General features: G+C 54.2%; 1 protein-coding gene across 1 annotated transcript; it reads right to left on the bottom strand.

Annotated features, from left to right (window-relative positions):
• Positions 1-363: 363 nt before the first annotated feature.
• Dgkz (diacylglycerol kinase zeta) lies at positions 364-19096 on the bottom strand. Its single transcript, XM_036184261.1, has 27 exons — positions 18761-19096; positions 10702-10813; positions 10494-10610; positions 10340-10411; positions 9972-10067; positions 9645-9727; positions 9488-9548; positions 9288-9401; positions 9061-9201; positions 8220-8298; positions 8000-8055; positions 7821-7883; positions 7653-7726; positions 7458-7569; positions 7094-7170; positions 4955-5077; positions 4489-4589; positions 4300-4379; positions 4142-4211; positions 3959-3999; positions 3318-3457; positions 2554-2585; positions 2278-2321; positions 1638-1758; positions 1532-1565; positions 1242-1341; positions 364-1026 (listed from the first exon to the last, which is right to left on the bottom strand). Exons 1-27 carry the CDS (start codon positions 18919-18921, stop codon positions 910-912), a joined length of 2421 nt encoding a protein of 806 aa, XP_036040154.1. The 5' UTR covers positions 18922-19096; the 3' UTR covers positions 364-909.
• Positions 19097-25209: the final 6113 nt, after the last annotated feature.

The following is a 25209-nucleotide window of genomic DNA, read 5'->3' as shown; positions in this document are numbered from 1 at the left end:
TCCCTGACCCTGGGGCCTCAGGCTCACCTCAACCAGATCCCGAGGACAGGCCAGGGGGAGGGGACTGCTCCAGGGCACAGGGCCGCTGGCCCCAAGAACCCACGCCTGGGCCCCCCGCCTCACCTCTTTCACTTCCATTGTCACCATCGCAGCGGGAGTGGGGAGGGAGGAAATCAGCTCCGCCTCTGGCCCTACGAGCCTAAGCTGCTAGGCAGAGGTCAGGAGCCGGGCATAATCATCCCAGTTAGGGATTCCTGTAACCGTCTGAGGTGTTGGTGGCCATTCCCACACTCCTAAATTAACCCGGCACACGCTGCTGCTTATCAGAGACCCACACAAGAGGAAAAAAAAAAAAAAAACAAGAAGGAAAAACAATTCACTTTACTGAGTCACACCCAGCTGTAAACAAGTCGCCATGGGAGCCCCAACCCCCACCCCAGGCCATACAGTCCGAAATGAAATGACTGGGTACATGAGGATCACCAGGGTAGGTGCCAAGCAGGGCGGCGGGCAGGTGAATACAGCAGGCTCTTGAGTTTCTGGGAGGCCCAGGGTGGGTGGGTCAGAGGGAAGGGCTAGGCGCCCAGAAGACAGCCCAAAGGACCAGTTGGCTCTCAAACACCCTGCTGAGAGCAGCCTCCCTGTCGTGCGGGCTCCTTCCTGCCCTTCCTTCCATCTGCTGTGGTCAGGGGAAGGCTGCCCTGAAGGGACCCAGCCAGCCCAGCCTGTCTCCTGTTCCCCATGAACCCAAGGACAGGCGAGAGTCCAGCTCCTCAGAGTCCAGCCCTAGATTTGAGCGGCTTCTCAGGGGTTGCCCCCATGGCCATCCGACAGGAATGTGGCAGTGAGCTGGGCAAGGAGAGCTCCCGTCCTCTGGTAGTGGCCCTCGCTGATCCATGGTCCCCTTAACTACACAGCCGTCTCCTGGTCCTCACGCTGGATCATCTGGTAATGCTGTCTGTTTTCCAGGTAGGCAGCTAGCTCTGTGTCCTGAGCCTTCTCAGCTCGCTGCCGGGGAGTGTCACCCTGGAGAAGGGTGAAAGGGTCCCAAGACCTTAGGGGAGGGCTGGGGCTCTTCTACCCAGCCTGTGGGGGATGGAAAACCTCACAGGTCACAAGGTTTCCCCTACCGGCTCAGGTTTCTCAGGGCCTGGACTGCCTTGGCTCAGAACAGCTTCAAATTTCCTAGCCCTGCCCCCAACTTTGGAAAGGGCCGGTTTGTGTTCTGCCAGACTACTCACCTGCTGGTCTGTCTTCATGAGGGAGGCCCCGGCTTCTACAATGTAGTGGCAGATGGTGCGCTGACCCAGGGTGGCTGCCTGGTGTAGACAGGTCTCCCCGCTGGGGAGCAGGGGCTGATTGTGGACACCTCTAGTCCTCTGGGCCTGCCCAGCTGTCTCCCAATAGCCATCAGAGAGGGCAGGAGTTTGGCGAGTGGGGGGAAGGGGTACCCCAAGCTGGCCAGAGGGGGTTCTTGGGCTGGGACTGAAGGTGGTTTCAGGTGGGTCTGGGCTGTGCTCCAGATACTCACTTCTCCTCCACCGCATCGAGGATCTCCGGAGGTGCTGCCCAGGGAGAGAGCACTGAGCATCGGACAGCCCCCTCTCCTCCCGCCCAGCCCCAGGAGCACAGCTTACCATGGTCCAGCAGATAGCGGACCACTTCCTTACTGCCAGTGCTGACCGCGTGATGCAAGAGTGTGCGGCTCTGTTGGTCCCGGTGCATGAGGTCTCCTCCTGCTCGGTGTAGCTCCTGGAGCTGAGGGCGATGGGCAGGGCAGAGCAGAGCTGGGTCTCCCTCCCTCCACAAGCATGGACCCAAGCACAGGCTCACACAAGTTACATGCTAGGAACCTTTGAGGGATTTTGTTGTTTTGAGACAGGTTATCTCTATGTAGTCCAGGCTGTCCTGGAACTCACTTGTAGACCAGACTGGCCTTGAACTCAGAGATCCCCTTGCCTCTACCTCCTCAGTGCTGGGATTAAAGGTGTACGCCACCATATCTGGCTTCTGAGGTGTCTTTTGAGACACAAGTCTTTAATTCCTACATGTGAGGGACCCCCACAAAATGCACAGCCAACCAAGCCCTGGAGCCTGTGGTTCCTTTAAGACTGACCCCCGTTCCAAGTACCAGGGACATAGACTGGCTGAGGTAACCCCTAGTAGTAGTCCTAGACAGGGCAACCCCATGGATGGAGGACCAGATGATGACAGACAAGTGCCTAGCCCCTCCCAGGATGAGGGGCTCCAGGGGCAAGGCTGAGTTCTGACCAGTACCTTGCAGAAGTCATTCCTCTTGGCGGCTTCAATCAGCTCTTCACCTGCACAGAACATCTGTCCATCAGACCCTGAGGTCAGAGGCCTGGGCATGGTTCATGTGTAAACAGTGTATGTGATGATGTGCAGATATGCCAAAGGTTGGGCTTGTACAGGAAGGTGATCACAGGACTCAATGGCTGTGCCTGTCAGCTATAGGTGAACCTTGACCCCCACTCAACTCACACCCACGACCAGGGAAAGGGAAGTGGCAGGGCCCTAGGGAAGAGGCCTCACCTTGAGGTGGTGCGGCATCCCCCTGCAGTGACCTGCAAAGAGAACAGGGTGAGTTGTGACCCAGCTCAGCCCAGCTGGCCACCTTCCCTGGCTCCAACCATGGTGGCCTTCATTTCTTCAAGTTTATTGAGTGCCTACTGCACATCACACACTGGGGGGTACAAGCAGGGAGCCAGACAGATGGGGACCTTGCCATCACAGGGTTCACATCCTAGCTCAGAGACACAAGCCAACCAATAAATAAGGGATTTGGAAGTACTATTCAAACACGACAGGGCGGTGTAGCCCAGCAGCTGGACTGGGGACTGGCTACTTTCCAACCTTCGGGTGGCATTCCTGGAAAAGATCCCTCTGAGAGAGAAAAGCCAAGCTGAGACTGGGGAGGGTGTCTGAGAAGGGGCAAGTGGGAGGCAGCCAGGGCAGAAGTCCAGAGGATGGCCTGGGGCCTCAAGAGACCCGGGCTGAGGTACTGTGTGTGGCTCAGAGGCCAGAGGCCCAGGACTGCCAGCTGCTGAGAAAGAGGTTCTAGGCTGGAGAGTGGCCTGTTTGGACCTGCACTTTGATGCACTCTGAGTAACAGGCCTGGAGGCAGAGGAGTGCCGCCGAGGGAGGAGTGCTCAGCCAGCCGGGAGCACCATGGTAAAGGGACAGAGCCTGGTGCTCCCGAGTGTTCATGCTGGAGCTGAGGGCGGAAATTCCAAGCCTGCAGCTAGCAGGCAGGATTTAAAGCCAGGGGAGTGGTGGTTGGGGGCTCGGGGACTCACCGGGGTATGGGGGAGCAGGGGGAGGCAGGGAGCGGGGAGGTAGGGGTGGGGAGGTCAGGCCGGGCTGATGCCCCCAGCAGCTCAGGGTCTAGGATATAAATCTCGTCCTGGGCAATCTCCGTCACATAGTTGAGGTGTTCCTGTGGAGGGAGGGTTAGAACTGAAGGTCAGTGCCAGGCACGTGGCCTTTAGTGCCCAGTGATGGGGGTGGGGTTTAGGGAGCAGGAAGCAAGGCAGCAGGCCTAGGGGGAGGCAGCAGGGAGAGAGGGTAGTCCCTCTTCCCGCCTGCCCGTGTCCATTATGGGTCCTGACCTCCATATGTGGCATTCACCAGCTCAACAACTACTTCCCACTGCTAAGCCAGGTGATCTAGCCCTGGCTATTTTCTTCCCTGGATAGCACTGTGCTTCCAGGCCCTCCCTTCCACCCACCCAGAAAGCCTTTTCTGGGTATGCCAGCCTTTTCTGTTGGCACCATCCCTGTGCATTCCTGGAGGGTGGGGGCATGTGATCCACAGCCACAGGCATGTGAGTATATGGCCATGAGGCTGTGGTGAGCATGCTTGGCTTGTGCGGCTAACCCTGAAACTTGCCGACAGAGGTGTGAGTGTACGGGGTGCAGAGAAGACCTGCAATGCTTACCTGGGCCCTGTCAATCCTGTAGAAGCGGCTGGCAGTGGTGGCTGGAGAAGAGATGGCTGGCTGAGTATGGGAAAGGTCCTTGTCCCAGGCCAAGTCTCCTTTTGCCCAAGCCAAGTTCCCTCAAAGGAGGACTAGCGGGCCAGAGCCAGGGCTGCCCAGAACAGACCCTTCAAGGAGACTCACCATCCAAGAAGCACCACTTGGAGGACAGCTGGTGGCACACTGGAGACTTGGCTCCTGCACCATCGGGCTCCTGGTGAGACAGAAGCAAAGGTCAGGGGGGCCACAGCTGGGCTGGGAAGAAAGCTCAGGTGCCCCCAGCGCCTGCTCCCACAGCTTACCTGCTGGAGTCTCTCGATGTGGGCACGGCAGAGCTCTAGGTCACTGTCTCCAGGGACCACCACAGTGCCCAGAGGCACAGCTGGAGGACAGAGAGGCCTTTCAGCAGCTAGCTGCATGTCCTTGCTGCATGTCTGCAGGCAGCCCAGCAGCTGCTCGCCCCTCCCTGCCCCAGCCCTGCTTCCACTCACAGGCCTCCTTGAGCTGCTCCTTGTCATAATGTAGAGTCTCATAGTCGTGCATGCTGACCCTGCTCACCTGGATCCGCAGCTGCTCGGGAACCAGCTGCTGACTGTGGAGAGGCCAGTGACAGGGGACTCAGCAAGGACCCTGCCTGGGATACCAGTCCTCAGTGGGCACGAGGCCAGGTTACCCTTTATTTTGGATGCCAGGACAACCTAGAGCCTCACGCATGCTAAGGAAGTGCTCTTATCACCCGACTACAAGTCCCTTTGCAGGTCAGGAAACCAGAGCTCAAGTAAAGCAGGGCCTGGCTCCGGGCCCCACGGCACATGACGGCTAACATGGGACCTACTGGAGGAAAGCAGGACCTGGCTCCGGGCCCCAGGGTACATGACGGCTATCATGGGACCTACTGGAGTAAAGTAGGGCCTGGCTCCGGGCCCCAGGGTACATGACGGCTATCATGGGACCTACTCGCTGTGCAATGGAGCAGCACTCCGGCGCTTGGCCTTCTGCACCATGGTGGCCTGGTTGCGCAGGGCGATTCGAATACGTGATGCTGCAAGCTTGCAGGGCTCACCATCCACCTGCACAGGGCCTGTCCTGGGAAGCCCCTCCCTCCACCAGAAGGTAGATACAAAGTTTCCAAAATTCAGAGGCCTGCTCAAAACTCAAGAGTTACTTTTTCTTTCTTTTTTTTCTCGAGACAGACTTTCTCTGTGTAGTTTTGGTGCCTATACTGGATCTCATTCTGTAGGCCAGGCTGGCCTTGAACTCACAGACTGACTGAGCAAGCCAATAGCCAAAATACTAAAAAGACATATATACACACAAGGGTCTCAATCTTACTGCTGTTAGCTCAGGCTGGTCTTAAACACCATTCTCCAGTTTCATCCTCCTCAACGCTGTGATTAGAGTATCTGGCATTTAAGTCACCCTCCATTCCATCCCCCTCCTCCAGTCTCACATAGCCCAGGCAGTCCTCAAAGCCCTGTGTGGCCACCTTCTGAATGCTGTGATTACAGAGCTGTGCCCCCACACCTGGCTGATGGAGAGCTGTGAACGAAATCTAGAGCTCTGGGCATGTTAGGTACACATTCTTCCAACTGAGCCATCTCCTGTCAATTCTCTCAGCCTTCTAGACAGCAGTGCACAGTAGGGGCCTTACTGTGAATGCTTGCTATCTCTGTCCTGCTGACAGCGGCACCCTGAACAGGGAGGGACACCCCACAGCCTGACAATCGCCCCGTCCATCCACAGTCTGCAGTCCCACACTTAGAGACCCATTGACTCAGAGTGGATTCTACACCATGGCATAACTCCCTAGGTGTGACACAAACCCTAAGTATAACGGAGCCGACCTTCAGTGCTGTGTCCCTACCCCTGACATGTTGCTCTGAGCACTGGCCTCCCTTCCTCCCCTCCTCATTTGTCACAGAGGCCACCTGCTCATAGCTGCCCAGCCAACCGCTCCACTCCAGGTAACCACCATCTGATTTTTTTTTTTTTTTTTTTTGGTTTTTCGAGACAGGGTTTCTCTGTGTAGCTTTGCGCCTTTCCTGGAACTCACTTGGTAGCCCTGGCTGGCCTTAAACTCACAAAGATCTGCCTGGCTCTGCCTCCCGAGTGCTGGGATTAAAGGTGTGCGCCACCACAGCCCGGGGCCCTCTGATTCTTTAGCCACAGAAATCCTGGATGACCTATTTTTCTCAAGTCTTATTCTTCTACCAAGCAACCAGCTCCTGGGGGCTGGGGACTAGTGAGTGGATCTGGGTGTGGTGTGTCCTGCACAGGACTGGCAGGGAGCTGTTTACTGTGGATCCCATCAGGAGGAAAGAATAGGGAATTCCGTGGGGGAGGAGTCAGAGCCTTTAGGGATGGGAAGCGCTTCCTCCTGGGTACCCACCCCACCAAGGGCTGGCCACAGGCCCAGGCCACTTCTCTTTGTTTGGGCATGAGAGAATGGCAACAGCCTTTGTTTTGGTGGCCAGCTTCCGTTCCTCTTCAAGAGATCTGGTAAGTGACAGCTGGAGGCCCCTTTCCGGGTTCGGAAGCCATTGCTTATTCCAGATTCTCTGTAGCTTTCCTTATAAAACAGAGACCGTAGGGAGAAAGGGATACACAGATGCTGGGGGTGGGGGCTAGGCTAGGACCCCAAATGAATTCCTCCATGAAATGTCCCCAGCTTCTTCCCTCATGCTCTGGGTCCACCTCAGGGTCTGGTCTGCTAGACTCCTGAGAAACAGCAAGGAATGGCCACCGGGTTCCTTTGGTTTCCTCTTCAGTTCCGTGCTGCCCTCCCCACCCAATCACTCGGAAGCACTCACTTCTGCATGACTATTTCCCACTGACAACAGACAAGGACCTGGGCCTGGCAGCCACAACTTTCCTCCTATTCCTTTTCCTTTGAAAAAAAATTTTTATTTGAACATTTGCGTGTGTGTGTGTGTGTGTGTGTGTGTGTGTGTGTGTGTGTGTGTGTATACCTACGTCATCATGCCATAATCACATGTAAAGGTCAGAGAACAACTTTCAAGAGTTGGCTTTCCCCTACCGTATGAGTTCTGGGGCTGGAACTGCACCTTTAGCCTCTGAGCCATCTCTCTAGCCCATATGGCCTTGGCCGTGGTGAGCAGCACTTCTCGGCACTGGGTCAGCCGCTCGCCGTGCCCACCCACCTGCAGTGCGGCCTGTGGGCACAGAATTCTCAGGTCAGGTGGTAGGTGGGGCAAGCTCTGCTCTTTCCAGAGATGTTCTGGTGAAGGGATACACACAGGAGGGAATCCCAGGCAGAATGCAGAATGGAGGGGCCAGACAGAGGCACTGAAGACTCCCTCATCAGATGGGAAGTAAAAGTCATCATCCAGCTAGGGAACAGAGGACATGGAGCCTTAGGCCAAGTAAGGAGCTGAGGTGACCACTCTACCCTGCCTAGTAAAGGGAAAGGTAGCCACAGTTCAGGACTAGGACCACTCACCAAGGACGTCATGGTAAAGCCGATGACCTCGAGGTAGCCATCATCATGCCGCTGGGGCTCAAAGTCATGGTGCTCCCCAGGGTGGCCCCAAGGCATGGTGCCTGCACAGTACCTGGGGGGGGGGGGGCAACAGATGGGCTCTGGCATGGACTCAGCAGGATGGGACAACAGCCCACAGGAGCCCTGCTTCCTCACCTGGGGATGTTCAGAAAAACGATGCACTGGGGTTTCAGGTCCTGGATCTTGGGGGTTAGGTCCATTCCATCACACTGGACACAAGAACAGGGGACTGTTGGAGAACACACATACCCAGGTGGCCTCCCTCCTAGGGACCCCCAGTGCATGTCAGTCAGTCTTCCTTACCACTACTCTGATGTGCTTGGCTAAGTCCTTGGAGCTGCCCATCAGGAAGTCAGAGAAGGCCGTCTGTGGGAGATACAGGGTGTCATCGACTCATGACAGGGGCCTTCCCCACCACTGTGTCACAGGGCTCCTGTGACTTGCACTCAGGGGACTGGGGGCCAGTCGGCCCCCAGACTCACCCCAGCATAGAACATCTTATTCCGAAAGCGGCTGTTGAACTTCTCTGGGTTGGCTTCTGGTAGAGACAAGGGGTGGTGATGTCAGTCAACCTGCTGCTGTTTCCCAGGTTATGGTGGGAAGGAAGACCAAGGAAGCAAGGTCTGGCCCTCCCTGGGACACCCTTGAACCTCCCATGCCTGCCCTGGCCTCCCAAGGTTCCTTCAGCAGGAGGATGCTAACCTCGAGACTCATGAAACTCCAAGGTGACGTGGGCATCAAAGCCCAGACTGAAGTAGTTATTGAAGACATCCAGGGGCAGCTAGAAAAATGTCAAGGTGAAGAAATGAGGAGGTGACTCTCAGGTGCCAGCTCTTCCCAAGGCCCAGATTAGCAGTCATTACCCTTGCTCAGTCCATTTACTTCTGAAGGTCTTTCAGTCAAGGGAACAGTGTGTCAAAGCTTCCCCCAACCACCCCTGCAGCACTGCTTGGGAGGCCCTGTTCTTGGAGGACCTGCTGGGTCCTTACAGCACTGCATCCCCACATGCCATATACTATATCAATATTACCTCCAGGGACTTAAGTCTTGCCATAGCTTAGAACAGAGTCTGGCATTCTGGAGGCCCTCACTTAGCATGTGCCAGGAGGCTGAGTAATAAACCAGCTTGTACCGTTACGCTCCTAGGACAGAAAGAGGCTGGACTGTGAAGAACTGGGAACTCAGCTTTCCAGAATCAGGTAGTAAGTGTGTAGAGTCCAGAGAATCCCAGACTCGGGGTTGGGGATTTAGCTCAGTGGTAAAGCGCTTGTCTAGCAAGCGCAAGGCCCTGGGTTCGATCCTCAGCTCAAAAAAAAAAAAAAAAAAGAGAAGAATCCCAGACACGCCAGGTGGTGGTGGCGCACACCTTTAATCGCAGCACTCGGGAGGCAGAGGCAGGCGGATCTCTGCGAGTTCGAGGCCAGCCTGGTCTACACAGCGAGATCCAGAACAGGCACCAAAACTACACAGAGAAACCCTGTCTTGGAAAAAAAAGAATCCCAGACTCATGAACCCCCATGCCTAGTAGCCCTGGCTGACCTACCCGGTCAGTGGCTCCATCATCTCGCTCCTCAGGTCCTGCCTCAGGGTTGGGCTCTGCTCGCAGGTCCCAGCGGTCCAGCTGTACCACATTCCCTTCCTCTACATGGGAAAGGATCTTGGACACAGGTTCATCTGTATAACCCTGGTGGAAGGAGGTAGAGACAGAGCTTTCACTGTGGTCAAAGGGTACCCTTCCTCCCTGGCAACCCTGTTTTGAAGGGCACTTACCCCACCCCAGTTAAGGGTGCGGGCCAGGTCATTGCCAGTACCCAGGGGCAGGATGGCCACAGGGGGAGGTGGTTTTAAGCGCAGCTGGTCCAGGGTAGACAGAATCCAGCCAACCTGGAGGAGAGCACAGCAAAGTGGGTCAGCCAGGCCCAAGATGGGGGAGTAATGCATCAGGCATGAGCCCTGCTCACGGAACTCACCGTGCCATCACCCCCGCAAGCCAGAATCCTCAAATTATGCACTTTGCGGTACATTTCCAGCCTGGGCCAGGGGAGGACAGGAATAGTCAGGAGACATGTGACATAGCCAGAGCAAGGCAAGCTCCCACTGTCCCAGAGAACCTTGTGGGGTACTCACGCCTCCCTGGGTCCTCCCTGGCTCAGGTCAAAGACTTGTCGAGGATTCAGATACCACAGGAAAGACTGGATAATCTTAGCGCCCTGCGGGGACAGTCGAGGGACAATGAGGAAGGGATGAGGAGACAGGTGTCAGGAGCACAGAGAGGGGACATCGTTGTGGGAGCCAGCTACAGTAAACGGTGAGATGGGACAGGGTCCTCTCAGGGTCCCTGGAAAAGCAAGGCAGGGCTGAAGCCTCAAATGGCTGCTAGAGCAACTATGGGCAGGCGGTACAACACTGGCCACCTCCTCCCTCGTGGCTTGCGGGGAGAAAGCTTGTGCTTACCTGGTTGCCCCCACTCTTAGGGTTCACAAACACCAGCAGGGGCTTCATGAGAGGGGATGGGGTGGGCCTGATGATAAAGGGTCTCCATCGGCCTTCCTGGGAGACAGAGAGCCTGTAAGGTACTTTCTGTCCTGGAAGCCCTAGCTTACATCCTCCTCAGCATCCCTTGCCACAAGTGAGCACACCCTCACATATCAGACCTTTCATGAGCCTGTCCACAAGGAACAAGGAAGTTGATCTCCCACCTCCTCAGACCCCCAGAGCCCAACCTGAGCCAGGCTAAACTGGCAGTCGGGTCCAAAGGCCCTGGACAGAGAAAGAGTCCCCTTTCCGATTCCTGGTCCCAGTGACTGCAGCCCAGGCCTAACCTCAGGTCCTTTCTTGCTGGATCTCCTCTTGAAGGATGCTCTCTTTTTCTTCTTGCTGGCCTTGAGGGTATTCTGCAAAGGAATCGGGGGTGTGGGTGAGGTGTGACTGGTAGGTCTCCTCAGGGAGAGGTGCTAAAGTAAAGGAAGGACTCACCTGGGGCCTTCGGGCCCGGAGGATCCAGGTGGGTGGGATGACCACAGCCGCATGCACCCCCAGGGAGCAGGGCTCCTCAATCTGCTGCAGCATGAAGCAGGACACCTTGCTGTGGTACTGGAAGACAGCCATTGGCAAGGCTGAGCTGGGCCAGGATGAGACTGGGGACCCACCGGAAGCCCAGCACAGGCTCACAGAGGCCACTTACTGCCTGCTTGCACCAGGAGCAACTGATGGCTACGATCTCCTTGCTGTGGAAAGTGAACTTCTGCTGGAAGCCCTGTGGACGGACAGGGTGGCTGGGGATCTCTGGGTGTGGGCTAGCCAATGCCATCAGCGGCTAGCCCAGTGCCCATCTGGGGCTAGCCCAGTGCCCACCAGCGGCTAGCCCAACGCCCATCAGCGGCTAGCCCAATGCCCACCAGCGGCTAGCCCAGTGCCCATCAGCGGCTAGCCCAGTGCCCACCAGCGGCTAGCCCAGTGCCCATCTGGGGCTAGCCCAATGCCCACCAGCGGCTAGCCCAGTGCCCACCAGCGGCTAGCCCAAGGCCTATAGCCGACAAGTGGCAGAGCTTCAACAAAAACCCGGTAGTTCCACACTGGCAAGCCCACGTCCGGCACTCCTGGTTGCTTCTGGCACAGACAAGCCCCTCTATGCTTGGCACCTATATAATGGAGTCCCTATAGTGGAAACCAGGCCCCTCTGCTTACTGAACTTGAGCTCTACTTTTCCTTCTTTAAGAGTTGGCTCAGACTAGGTCTGCCAGAAAGCTTTCCCTAGGACCTTCTCCTCGAGGAGTAGGTTAGCTGCTCCCACACTCAGACCCTTGCCTGGTTCTTGTGGGCCAGCAGCACTGACCTGCTAGGCTGCATCCCCCACAAGACTACAGACCCTGGGACCTTGTACGTGAAGAGGGGCTAGCAAACGGTTCCTCCTTAGCTTTGGTCAGGCTGACGGTAGATGGCTTTAAGCTGGCTGGCCAGCTCCTGAGGCCCTGCTGCTGGCACTGGGTAGACAAACCTTGTGTTTCACAGGCAGCCCAGAGACTGATCCCTTACGGAAATGCTAAGGTGTCTTCCTCCAGCTCTGCCCAATGAGGCTCCTTTGTTGTACCTGTGCCCCGCCTTCTCACATGTCTGCAGCAAATTCCAATTCTTCATCTCCTAGGAGATGGACCCCCACTTACATTCAAAATTTCACCTCTCACAACCTCTGAACCATCTGGCCCAGTCAGAAAATATCCAACACAGCCCCCTTAACCGCACTGACCACCTTCACCTTGTGACTTTGTGGGTTCCATAAGGAAAGCCACAGAGAACATGGAGTGGGTGAGGGCTTCTAGCCTAGAAAGAAGCCTCCACTCTCATGTCAAAGACCTCCTTAGAATCGACTCTCCGCTCCCAGATCCCACCTGGTCCCCAGGCCCCCACGCATGCTACCCAGGACTTTTCCCACTGCTAAAGCAAGAACTGGGCTAGAGCAAAGGCAGCTGGCCACCATGTGCCTCTGACCAGCTCTCCAAGCTCAGACTGTGGGGTGACCGTCTGAACCTCAGTCTCCTCATCTGATCAATGGGGCTCCGGGACCTCTAGGGATTGCTGTAGGCTAGAAGAGAAAGTGTTTGTGGTAAATATTTCCTCAGTTTAATGACAATTTCAAGAAAGGAAATACCACCAGAGGCCTAAAATCTAGGGTAACTGCTTGGCAAGACAATTTAGTAACATCTACCTAAGCCAAGACACATGGGCCAGGGCCAGAACCCTGGTAGAGAGGGATACTCAGGGAGCCATGCACAGGGGCAGTCTCTGGTGACAGCAAGCAATGGTGAAAAACTGAAAATGCTCAGCTCACACCTAGGCACTCGGGAGGCTAAGGGCCGGGGTTCATTTCTTGTTCAAGACTATGCCTCAAAAACCAAATCAAACCAACAAAACAAAACAAACCAACCCCATCCATATTATCCCACCCCCCTTTTTGAGACACGGTCTGGCTATATAGCCTGGAACTCATTATGTAGCCCAGGCTGACCTCAGACTCAGTATACTCCCACCCCAGCCTCCAAAATGCTAAAATTACATTCACGTATCACTATGCCCAACTAAGGCATACCACTCAAATCAAAGTAAAACCAGACAGGGTCTGCAGAGATGACGCAGTTGGTAAAGTGTCCATTGTACCAGCACAAGGACCTGCTTACAAACATGAGCACCAGCTGACAGGAGTCTCAGTCTCTTTAAAAGAGGAGCTGGGTGTGTTTAGCTCACACCTCTAATCTCAACACTCAAGAGGCTACGGCAGGAGGATTGCCATGGGTTCAGAGCAGGTCTGGTGAGACCTTGTCTCAACCCCCATCTTCATTCCCCAGCACCTCCCCGAAAACACTAAAAAAGGCTGTGAGGGGGTGGCCAGCTTCTCAACGTTGTCTTGGGTCTCCCCTGTCTGGTTTCAACAATGTGCCACTCACACTGAAGCAACAGGCAGACCTCAGCTTTATTTTCCCAGCAGGTCAGACGGCAGGACTCTCCCCAGGACGCCTTCCAGAGGTAGGTGGGCAGCAGCAGGTTGTATCAGTGGGTTGTCTATGTGGGCTAGGGAGCAGGAACCAACTTGCCCCCTTTCACAACCACCCCCGGCTCTCTCTGTAAAATGTCAGCAAGCTAGGAAAGGGGGCGGAGAGACAGGCAAGCTGTTAACCCGCAAGATGCTGGGGCGTGGGTGGTGCAGGCCCAGGCTCCCAGACAGCTATTTTGGCATGTGCTATGATGGTGCTCAGCCCTGGCAAGGGAGAGGCCTCTCTGTAGCAGCTCCAACGGCACTCTGCCAGAAGGAGGGGGAGCAGGTTCCTGCAAGTCAAGGGAGAGGGTGATGGGTACAAGTGGGGTTCATTCTTCAAGCCACTCACTGACCCCAGGCTATCACAGGGTCCATCTTCCAACAGTCACAGATGCACATGCACCCCTCTTCTCCGGGTCCCACCACCAAGCACCATGGCGGCCGCTTTCCAGGCTGGGGCAGCCTACCCACTATCTCTATAGACTGCCTGCTCCTGCTGAGGGGACCCTGGGGCCACTTTCCAGGACTGGACTGGAGCACCTCATGCATCTATACCAACTTCCTCGTGAGGTTCAAGCCTCTCACTAAACCCAGAGACTAAGGCCTCCTGGGGCTCCGCAGGTTAGGGTGGATACATGAAGGGTTAATAAGCAGGGCGGTCAGGTGCTGTGCAAAGGCTTTAGGGCTGAGCTCCAGGTGAACTTCATAGCCTTTTTCATCTATAAAATGGAAGCAAAACCACCCAGGGTTGCTGTAGTGATGGTTCTATGAATCGGGGGTGGGGCTTGGGGGTGGCTTCTAAGTCCATAGCAGCTGTTAAGGGCCAGAAGAAAGATGATCTGTCACTCACCTGGAGAGGGACAACATCATGAGTATTCTTTTCAGTTCTCTCAGCCCCACCCCCCATCCCGTAGAGCACTGACCTAGTACCACACACTTGCTCTCACGGGCCCTAAACTGAGGCAGGAGCAAGGGTAAGATGGCAGGAGCAAGGGTAAGATGGCAGGCATTCGGTCTATGTTCGGGCCTAGCCTTTCCCACCTGGACAAGAGTGCCAGGCAGGCTCGGGGCTGTGAGGCAGGGGGATGGGGGACCACACTACAGCCCTGATGGGATGTTGACACTCTAAGGGCATCCAGAGCCCTCACAGGAAATACAGAGGTAGTGGCCGAGACAACAGCACCAGGACAGAGGGAAACTACCAGCCTAAATCAGTGGTTCTCAACCTTCCCAATGCTGTGGCCCTTTCATACAGGTCCCCATGTTGTGTGACCCCCAACCATAAACTTATTTTCATTGCTACTTCATAACTGGAATTTTGCTACTGTTATGAATTGTAATGTAAATATCTGTGTTTTCCAATGGTCTTAGTAGACCTCTGCATAAGGGTCATTCAATCCCAGAGGGGTTGGGACCCATAGGTTGAGAGCCACCGGCCTGGAGGCAAGTGTAGTAGTCCACCTACAGGGTCCCTTCCCTAAGCTGACAGAAGGCAGGAAGGAGGTGGCAGGCAGGTTGAGAGTGCCGGGTGAGGATCTCAGAAAGCAGGTAACCCTGGCTGGCTGTGAGACCTTAGCTGAGTCAAGGCTGCTTCACTGGGCCTCAACCTTCAGGGCCAGGGAAGGGTGGAGCCAAGTGATATATGGAAAGACACCCCTCATCACTGGCTTCACAAAGAGAAGGTGTCTGGATCCAGCCAAGGCAGGTTTAAGTGGCCCTGCAGAAGGAAACCGTCCTGACCTGCTGCCCCCAAGTGGCCTTGGCCACCTGCTGTTATCACAGTGACATTGCAGGGCAGGTGCTTGGGTCAGCTCGAGGACCTTGAAGCCCTTTGGCCCGCTATGGTAGATGAAGGGGCCAGTACTTCTTTTAGGGACCAGCTCAGCCCAAGCTTCAAAGCTAGCCAACCTGCCCACCAGCCTCCTCCCCTCTGCTTGGGGGACCATGAAGAGTTCTGGAAAGGCTTCCAGGAAGGTGATGGCAGGTCTGCTGCTCCCATGCCCAGCTCCAGCTTCCAAGCCTAGGCTTTCTCTGCTCAGGGGTCAGCTGCCTTCTTCTGTCCTTGACTGGAAGGATCCCCTCTCTCGTACTTTCTTGTAGGAAGTACAAATCCTGGTCAGTCCACATGCTGGGATGTGACCTTTGCCATGGTGACAAAATGGCAGGAACTGATCATTCCCTCCCCTGACCTGCAAGCCAGAAACTGGTCCATGTGGCAGCAGGTAGGGACCGGGAGAATGTGTTCTTCACTCCCCAACAGGAGCCAGCTCCGTACCTGGGGCCGGGGCTGCATGAGGAGCAGACAGAGCAGAGTGCACCCAGCTGAGGCACTGAGGTCCCTTCCTCCCCAAACTGGCAAGAACCCAAGGGCTTCTCCAGCCACCTGGGCTGTTCCCAGCATTAGCCTAAGCAAGACAATTGATTCACTCAGAGAGGTTCCTTTTGCCCCCAGACATCCTGGCGCCACAGACAGGGGTTCTCACCTCTGAAAGAGAGGCATCCCTCAATGTGTCCCTCCCTATTCATTGCAAAACCACCCCAAACAGGGGCTGTTGCTGCTCCTCAGCATGTCGGCCAGCCTAGTCTTAGGGACGATGCTCACTGGCCCCAGGCGGCATGGCCTCTAAATGAGACTTATTGTGTCTAACTTGCTCCACAGGTGTCTCTTGCCCTCTGGGAGCTTATGACTTTGAGACTAATGAAGGGCAGGGATGGCGGAACAGACGCCCCGGCTCCCAGGGGCTTGGACAGCCAAAGCTCCTTCTGTCGAAATGTGTGTGATGCCAGGTAATTTCTGACGCCCCTGGGGTGCAAAGCCAGCTAATCCACAAGCTGAGTGACCTGCCTAGGGCCAAGCTGCTGGCAAGAGGCCAGAGGGTGAGTCGTCCCCTCTCCTTGGACCTGGGCTGGTTCTGGGAAACTGTCCTCTAATTGGAGACTGGATAACCCTTAGGTTCAGAGAACCTGAATGTAAGGATTCTCCAGTTCCACACAGAGTGGAGAAGTAGATGACCTGGGGTCATAGCAGACCCTCTTCCTCCTCTGAGAGGGGGGCTGACAGTTCTCAGCATGAAGAAGTGGAGTGGGATGGAGGTGGAAGTGGGAAGAATCCACAAGCTGAGGAAGTCACAGCTCAGCTCTGTGTCTCACTGGACTAAAAAGAGGGAGATGGCAAACTTCTCCCCAGATCCAGTGATGTCTACTGTATGGGGCTGGGGTGACTTGAAGGAAGGCACCACAGACAATGTTCTTCCTGACTTGACCACAAGTGGCACACATGTGGCCCCCTGCCACAGCAGACACTGCCAACTGTTCACGGACTCTACCAGTGAGCCAAGGTCCACATAGAGAGCTCAACATCGCTTCGGCAGTCACCATTCACCCGGTTGTCAACTCTGACCCTGTCTTCTGGCCCAGTCACTTATGAGGCCCCTCAGCCTCATGGTTTAAGGTGTAAGTGGGCTGGCAGAAGCAGTGTGGTAAAAGCAGTGTGTCCAAGGGGAAACAAGAGCTGGTTTATACATGAGCATGGAGCCTGGGAAAAGACAGAGGGATGGTTTCATCTGGGGCACTGAAGACTTCCCAGTGCCAACAAAGGGGGCAGAACTTCATGAGCAGTAGTAGCCAAAAGGACAGAACCTAGAGCAGAGGCACTAACCCAAATGTCTACTCCTCCCATCACCTGGCCATCAAAAGAAGTGAAAGGAGGCCAGCCCCGACCCTGAACGCCCAATTAGGAGCCTTTCCCATTATGTTCTGCCAGTGTCTTCATTGTTTAAAAGCACCGCTGCCTTGGTGCAATGCTCTCCAGCATGAGCCACTGCGGCCATGCTTCTAGGGGAGTTCTGATTTTCTTCTCAATAAGCATCCTAGAAGATCACTTCCCATCCCAGGGTGGTGTGATCCTGCTCCTCTCCAGTTGTGTGCTCTAGAAAAACACCCAGGCTTACTTCTAGAGCTGAAGAGCCAGATACGCCAATGCCAATGGTAAGATCTAAGAATCTGACCTTCTTAAAGCTCCTCTGTGATGTTGTGTTTGGGATCCCGGTACAGAGAAAGAGATGTGGATTTTGGAATCAGACCAACCTGAGTTCAAATGCTGTCACTGGCCTCTTATGTGCTGTGTGACTCTGGGCATATAGCTCCTCTCTCTGATATTGTGTTTATTTCTTTTATAAAAATGGAAAAACAGAGTCTATCCTGCTTATTTTAGAGAATTATATAAAGGTACTCATCACTTCTGCTTGCTCTTCTTGTTGAATATGCCCAAGGCTCATCCCTGCAACCACAAACCTGTGTGCTCTTCAAAAGGAGCACAGCCACAGGTCAGGAGCACTCAACACTTGGTGCCCCATGGGTAGCAACAGGAAGCCTTCAGGGGAGCCCCTTCCCACCCCCACCCCCAGGAGCCCGTGAACACTGGAGGCTACATCCTGCAGAGCTGGGTGTAACCGGCTCTGATCTTGCAGGGCTGTGGGTGACAAAACAAGAAGGATTGGAAGCTTTACTGCCTGCCCTGTCTTATGTGATATTGAAGCCCATGAGGCTTCCCAAAAGCCCACTGAGCTCCATCTGCCAGTGCAAGGACTGAGATCTCTAGTGTGTGGTGTATGCTCAGCAACACACTGCAGGTGCAAAGAGCATGGCCCCAGCTAGGGTAAGCCAGGCAGAGGGCATAGATCAGCACCACAGGCACACCACCCACACAACAGAGGAAAACCACACAGGTTATTAGTAGGTAAATCTACCCTGGAAAGGGCCCTGGCAAAGCTCAGAAGGGGCCGAATACAGCAAAGCTTTAAACAGTCACAAAAAGTAAAAGGGAGGCCCTGGGCAGAGTCCAAGAGGTCAGAGTCCAGTCAGCTCTAGGGTCCTTAGCTGATTGGCTGCAAGTGCTTCAACCACCAAAGAAATTCAGAGGTCAGAAAGGAAACGGATCAGAGAGCTAGGTAGGATACTCCTGGGTGCTTCCTTATATCAGGGCTTTTCGGGTAGGCACAGATGAGCACACAGGCCATAAACCGCCTGTACTCAGTCTTTCCATACCTTCCCCCCAGTTTCTCACCACAGTCGTGGTCAAAACTCTGTCACAGGTACAATATGGTGATAGGTGGAGTGCTTGAGGAGGGAGCAAGATGAAGCCTGAACAGCCAAACCTGATTCAAAACGATAGCCCACTTCATCCCTTTCCAAAGCGAGAGCTGGAAGAAGGTGGTCGAAGAGATGATGATTGTGTACAGAGGGAGAAGGGGGTATGGTATCTTCACGCTACTTGAGAGTAAAGTAAACGCTAGGTGCCCACTGTCTCAGAAGTTTAAAACATTGTGTAATTTAATCAGTGACCTGGGGACAGACATGTGCTATGGCAAATCACAGTGACCACAATCAGCAGATGCCAAGCGGTGGTAGTTGGCAGATAGGTTCCAGAGAAGCATGAAGGGCGGTGTGACCGCCCCCAAGACGCTGGTAAAAAGGAGGCTCGGGAAGACTGTCAAACAGGAGTGGCGGCCAGCCCTAGGGTCCCTGACTGCTGGTGTCAAGGAGTTGGGGAGACGCTGTCTCCCTGCGGGAGGGTTAGGAGCTGACCCTATCACGGCACTAAGGACGAAGCGCACGACACAGCCGGTGCCAGCCCGCGCACCACCCGGACCGCCTGTGCCGGGCGCGTGGATACCCACGCCGGGACAGCCCGTCCCGCCGCCGCCCCGCTCACCTGTGCCCAAAGAGCCGCAGCCCGGGGAAGCGCCGCTTGGTCAGGCGCCGTGGCGCCTTGTCCGGCTCGGGACCCGCGTCGCGCTCGGAGCCGCTGGACGAGGCGGAGGCCGACTCCGAGTCGCTGCTCCGGGCCTCGGGGCTGGGGTCCCGCGGCTCCATCCGGCCCTAGCCCCGGCCGGCGGTGGGCCCGCGGGAGACGCCCATGCCGGGCCGGCGGCCGGGGCTCAGCACGCCCGCTCTGCACCGCCCGCCGAGCTCATGGCGAGCGCGCGCTCCGCCCGCCCTGTGCTGCGCGTCCCCGCGCCCCACTCCCAGGTGCCGGGGAAGCGGCCTCCGCTCCAGGAAGTGCCGACAGCCGCGGCCGCAGGACCCCGCATAGCTGGCCGGGCCTCTGCCTGCCCGCCCGCCGCCGAGCACGCCCCCTCGGCCGCACAGCCGCACTCGCCCTACGGCGCCCTCTGCCGGCCTCAGGCCGTGTCTCAAGCCCGTCGAGGCGGCCTGGGGGCGGGGCTTACGAAGGTACCACCCCCCACCTCCGCGGCCAGCCTGCCTGGACGGGACTGACTTCCTGGCCTGAGCCGCTCAAGCTGTTCCCTGATGTCTGATCTCCTCCCGCTCCCCTTAGTCCTCCTCCACCAAACAACCTACATGATCAAAGTATACACGCGCGAGGGCGGCTGTCACCACCTCTCCTCCCGCATCCACAAGTTATATATTGCTCTCTCGCACCCACTCAGGCACTCGTGGCGCTCTCCACTCTTACCCCCTTGGCTCTCCATAAGCACACCCACCAACAAAAGTCACAGGACGCTCGCCCTGCACACAGCAGACACGCCCCTCACATTTAATTACCCTCAGTCTTTCTTTACTCAACTCACAATCTCCTCTCACATTCAAGACACCAAAGTCATTCGATGACGACCTTCACACACTCACAAAGAACTTCGGTGTTCCTCAGTGCCAAACCTCCACAACTGCTCACAATGGCTTCAATCCTTCACCCACTCCTAACGTATGAAAAACTTTCCCAGCACAATGCCCAACATCCCCTTGAGCTCTTACACCAGAGGGATGACCTAGGTGCTTCCCACACATTCAAATGCACATAAAGACAACAGTTACAACCTACACACTCCTTCATATATACTCCCATAGAGAACAAAATATATGTCTCCTGAACAGAGGTATCTCTGACGGCAGTGGTTACAGGACCTCGTCTCTCTCTCACACACACATCCAGAACTACTCTTCATGTTTGACACACATTCTCCTCCAGAAATGAGACCAGTTGCGACTGGGAGACACACCATCACACATGCTTGGGGCTCCACAACTCAGGTGGTCTCTAGACGCTGCAGGGCTGTGTCAGGGAGGCCTGGAAGCCAGAGACCCTGGTCCACCTCCTCACCGAATCATGCCACCCTGATGCCTGCTGTTTTAGTTTGCCATCCGTTCTAGAAAGCCACATCCTCTCTTGCCTTCACTTTCACCATCTCCTCTGGGGCTCTGGCAACCTGTTTTCCAGGCTGAGCCTGCCACAAATAGCCAAAGCTTGGGGGCTGTGACCCACGAACAAGCTTGTGATTTGAGCAACAGCCAACACCCAGGGGTTTCCAGTAGGCTGGAGAAGCTGGACTCCAGATCTCCGGCCCGCAATGGGGTCCAGGATGCCTAGGGAAGATAGCCTGACCCTGGCTTCCTGGGGCACAAATGTTTTCTTTGAGGAAGTCTTCGGGTGGTTATCACCAAGCTCTATGGGAAAAGCTTGGGGAGGAGGGGGCTGAAGATCCTATTGAGTTTACACGGGCCTTGCATTGGATTGGGAAAACTCCAACATCACATCGCATCGGGTACCATAGTTCTGGGAGGGAATCTCTTCTGACAACCCCTGCCCTGCCGTTCTCTCTCAACTCCTATCCTGGAGAGAAGCCCTGTACAATGTTACTCCCAAGCCTGGACACATCAGCGTTGCCCTCAAACCTCTCTCGCTGGAACTACTGGAAAATGGATGGGTGAGCCCACTTCTGCCATTGTTCTACACCGGATAGAAAGTTCATAGAGAGATGGAGGCCTCTGTGCCCATCCCAGGCCACCCTTGTACCTACTGTGTCTGGGGAACCTCAGCAGGGATCTGTGGCACGTCCCAGGAGCGGGAGCGCCACATCTGCCTCAGTGTCCCCGGCAGCTCGGCTTCTTTCGTCCCCAGCACCTTCGCGGGGCCCAGAGCTGCAGCCACATCGCAGCCTCCCCCGGCGCTGTGGCCAGCCCCCAGTGCGCTCATCCTGCCCAGCGACTCTCTTCCTCTTTCCGCACTTCCTGACTGGGGGGGCGGGGGGGCTACTAGAGGCCGGCTGGAGGATCAAGCCGAGGACCACAACAGGGTTTGTCCGCGCGGCGCCTTCCGCTGACTGGGGCAGAAGGCGAGCAAGGGCACAGAGCTGCATGGGAGTGCAGGGGGCAGGTGGGGACAAGCCCAGTCTAGCAGTCAAGAGACAACCCCAAGCAAGAGTCAAAAGCGGCAGGCATCCAGTAGACCTGCCTGGGCTGGAATCTGCACCCCAGCTCCGGTATGCCTTTTCTTTCCAAATAACTTCTCTTAATTTCATCTCTTGGACCTGCTAAGGTCTCTGGGTTTCATGACATTCCCCCAGGCCCACTGACTCCAGGATACCAAGCCTGTCCATGCAGCTCTCTTAGCATCTTGTATGCACCACACCATCCAACAGAGCTAGGCACACAGGGTGTGTTGAAAAGGACAGTGGACGGAGCTGGAAGACAGCAGCTCATGTTCAGTCTCTCCCTCCCGTCTGCCAGCAGTGTGACCTGGACTTGGTCATAAATCTCCTAAAGTCACTTTACTTTTTCTTTTTTTTTTTTAGGAACAAGGCTATAAACAGTAAACCAGTGACTATGTTTGTCTGAGAGCTTTGGGGAGCCTCAGTTTTCTCATCTTTAGAATGGACTATAACTTGGACTCATTGGGTTGTAAGTGGATTAAATAAGAGGTGAAAGGGTTTATAGACTATTTGGGAAATATTTATTGGTGCATTGTATGCATGGGGCACTGTATTAGAGCAAGGAGCTAGGAAGCAAGTTCTACCTTCCTGGAACTTGCACCCCGGTAGGGAGAAGAGAGTGACAATCAGAGGGACTGGGCAAGGAGGTGACATTTGAGAACAGACCCAAATGAATCATGAGAGTGGACCATGTGACCTACAGGAGACCAGCACTATAGATGGAGAGAACAGTAAAGCTTAGGTCCCAAACAAGGAAGCAGCATTGTGGCTGAAGAACCAGGAGGCTGGAGGACACTAGAAGGTCTGGAAAAATGCCCTGAGGCCAGACCGCCCTGGAGAGTGAGGCTCCCGTGGAGGTTAGCAGATAAATAATAAGAGCCAATGCTTACTCTTTATTCTCCAGGCTGCCTAGGGAGGAACCTGAACCTTTCTCAGGAGTTCTTTCAGCGCACCACCACTTTATAATTAGCTCTTTAGCTGTGTGTGTGTTTGTTACTCCAGCGAGACTGTGAATTTCTTGAGGACAGAAACAGTGTCAGTTCAGTTCACAAAGCATGAACATTGCAGATCTGCTGACAGTGCTGCATGACCTCCATGCTGGGCGTCACCCTTGTCTCCTTGTAACTAGAACATAGTAGCTTTCAGTACCTTACCTGATGAATGCATACCTTGAATAATTAATGCTAAGCCTAATAAGCACTTCTGTACCAGAAACCTTACTCTATATAAAATTATCTCATTGAATTCTTTAATGACCCTATGAGGTATAGCTTGTTATTTTACTCTTTTTTAATAATAATAATAATAATAATAATAATAATAATAATAATAAATGAAGTTAGACCTTTAGTTTTATCACTTGGGAAGCCGAGGCAAGTGGATCTCTGTGAGGGCCAGCCTTCTCTACATATCAAGTTCCAGGCCAGCCAGAGCTACATAGTTAAGACCTGGTCTTAAAACAATACTAGACAGTGGTGGCGCACGCCTTTAATCCCAGCACTCAGGAGGCAGAGGCAGGCAGATCTCTGTGAGTTTGAAGCCAGCCTGGTCTACAGAGAGATTTCCAGGAGAGCCAAGACTGTTACACAGAGAAACCCTGTCTTGAAAAACAAAAACAAAAACAAAAACAAAAACAAAACAAAAAAGCAAAAAACAGAAACAAAAAAACCCCACCACCAACAAAACACACACACACTCTCACACACATACACAAAATTACATTTATTTCTGTGTGTTTGTATATATGAATGTGTATATGTGTGTATACATGTATGTATTTGTGTGTGTGTGTGCACTTGTGGAAGGCAGAGGATTATTTGTAAGAGTCGGTTCTCTCCTTCCAGAAAGTGGGTTCTGAAAATCAGACTCAGCACTACTCTTTCAGCAAGGACCTTTGCTCTCTGAGCCATCTTGCCAGCCCTGTTTTCCTCCTTTTGTGTGAGGAAACAGAGTCACAGAGCTGCCAATCTTACTAGTTTAAGATCTTCTTGTATTGAGATTAAGAGTCTAAGCTTCTCAAAAAACAACAACAACAACAACAAAACAAAAACAAAAACAAAAACAAAAAAAAACAAAGTAAAATAACAACAACAACACACAGACAGAAAAGAATCTAGCTGCTGCTGGTGGTGGCACACACCTTTAATCCCATCACTCGGGAGGCAGAGGCAGGTGGATCTCTGAGTTCGAGGCCAGCCTGGCCTACAGAGCAAGTTCCAGGACAGCCAGGACTACTCAGAGAAACCCTGTTTCAAAAAAAAAAAAACCCCACAAACTAGACAAACAAACAAACAAACAAAACAAAGACTGACCCTGGGGTTGAAGATATCTCATTGCTTTTCTAAAGTCTGAGTGCATGGTCAGGCTCTGCACCCCTTTTTCCAACTGATATCCCGTGAACACAAAGGAGTTCACCTCTGAGTCCTTCAAGATGGGCTCTTTATGGTGAGGTCTATCAGAGACTTTACCCACCAGGCCAAGGTCTATTCTAAAAGGAGGCTGTGGCGAGGCCCAGCCTTCCTCTCCCAGGCATTCTCCAAGTAGCTCCAGCAGTTAAACAGAGGAAATGGGGCTGGCCTTGTTTTCCATCTGGACAGCAGAGAGCAGGAAATGGTGTTTCTGGAGGGGAAGCCAGGCCGGCCTGAGGCTTTGAGTTGCGAGGTAACTATGACTATGCAACCAAGGCCACTTTGGGCTCATACTGTGAAACCTCTCAATGCCATCTCTGCTATCCAGGTTGGGTGGGGAGGACAAGACTGAGAGAGACAGGTATACAGGGCTGGGGAAGATGCCCTTGGTAGTTCTTAGGACATGTGCCATCACTGGGGAGCTGGGGACCCCTCAGAATCCACCCAGGTACACTCAGGAAGAGGAATCTGGGTAAGAAAATTATTCTGGGCTTTGCTGAAGCCCCTGAGGATGAGGTGTTCTACTTTCTGTGGCCTGGATGAGCAAATGGGAGCTGGGGAAAAGAAATGTACCAGGCCACCACAAACTCAACCCACGACCTGGACATCCTCTGCCCTCAAAACCTGCCAAGTCTGCCTCCTTGGTCTGACTTTCAGGCTCCTTGTATCTGGACTTCACTGGCTTCTTTGCCTCCTTGCCCAGGAGGGCATTTCCCTGTGGAGGTATCTTTCAGCTTACATCATGCAAGGGTATGCTTCCGTAATAGTAATAGATGCTCAATAAACAAAGTTTCCCTATCTTTTTGTGCTCTCTCAGTTGTGGACCTGACCCCTGAATTTCATTCTGTCTGTGCTGCTGGATGCATTGTCTTGCTGTCATGGTGGTCCTTACTATTTGGTCAAATGAAATCTTCATCCTTCTGACCCCGACCCAAGCAACAGAACTGGGAAAGTGGGAAGAACTCACTTAGCTCACACTCCAGCCCTTGCTGTGTAACTCGGCACTCATGACTCATTAATCTTAAGTTGGACTTGATGATTCCTTTCTATTCTATTTTATGATATTTATGTATTTATTTTAGAGTCCCAGGGATGGGGATCGAACCTAGGTCCTCTTGCATGCCTGTGTTCTATCACACTAAGCTATACCCCTCAGCCCTGCACTGGGCGACAAGGTCTCAGGCCCATGGTAACCTCAAACTTACTATGCACCCAGTGCTGCTGGTGACAGATGGGAACTGAAGAAGCTCCTCCTGGGTGCCTTCATGAAAGTATGAACAGAAGTCAGTGTGGATGTGCAAGGGGTAGGACTCTCCTCCACTGGGGCAGGGGATACAGCTTAGCAGTCTAAGGTAGTTCTTCAGACCAGCATCATTTGGAGGCTACTCTTTGGCTCCGACGGATCCCCACTGAAGGTAAGAGGGGAGCTTGGATGTTTCTCACTTAGGTTCAGCAGGTTCTGCCTCTAGAGACAACTCGCTTTGGCCCCCAGTTTGGATTCTACAAAAACCCCAGGGCAGGAC

This window comes from Onychomys torridus, chromosome 4, assembly GCF_903995425.1.
Source record: "Onychomys torridus chromosome 4, mOncTor1.1, whole genome shotgun sequence".
NCBI lineage: Eukaryota > Metazoa > Chordata > Mammalia > Rodentia > Cricetidae > Onychomys > Onychomys torridus.
The sequence above is the reverse complement of the archived record's forward strand: the minus strand, read 5'-3'. Positions and strand labels throughout refer to the sequence as shown.

Coding starts and splice junctions, on each gene's coding strand:
- Dgkz (XM_036184261.1), bottom strand. CDS start 18,921: ATGGAGCCGCGGGACCCCAGCCCCGAGGCCCGGAGCAGCGACTCGGAG. Junction 10,068..10,339: donor CCAGCAAGAAAGGACCTGAG/GTTAGGCCTGGG, acceptor TCTGTCTCCCAG/GAAGGCCGATGGAGACCCTT. Junction 1,027..1,241: donor TCATGAAGACAGACCAGCAG/GTGAGTAGTCTG, acceptor ACCCTTCTCCAG/GGTGACACTCCCCGGCAGCG.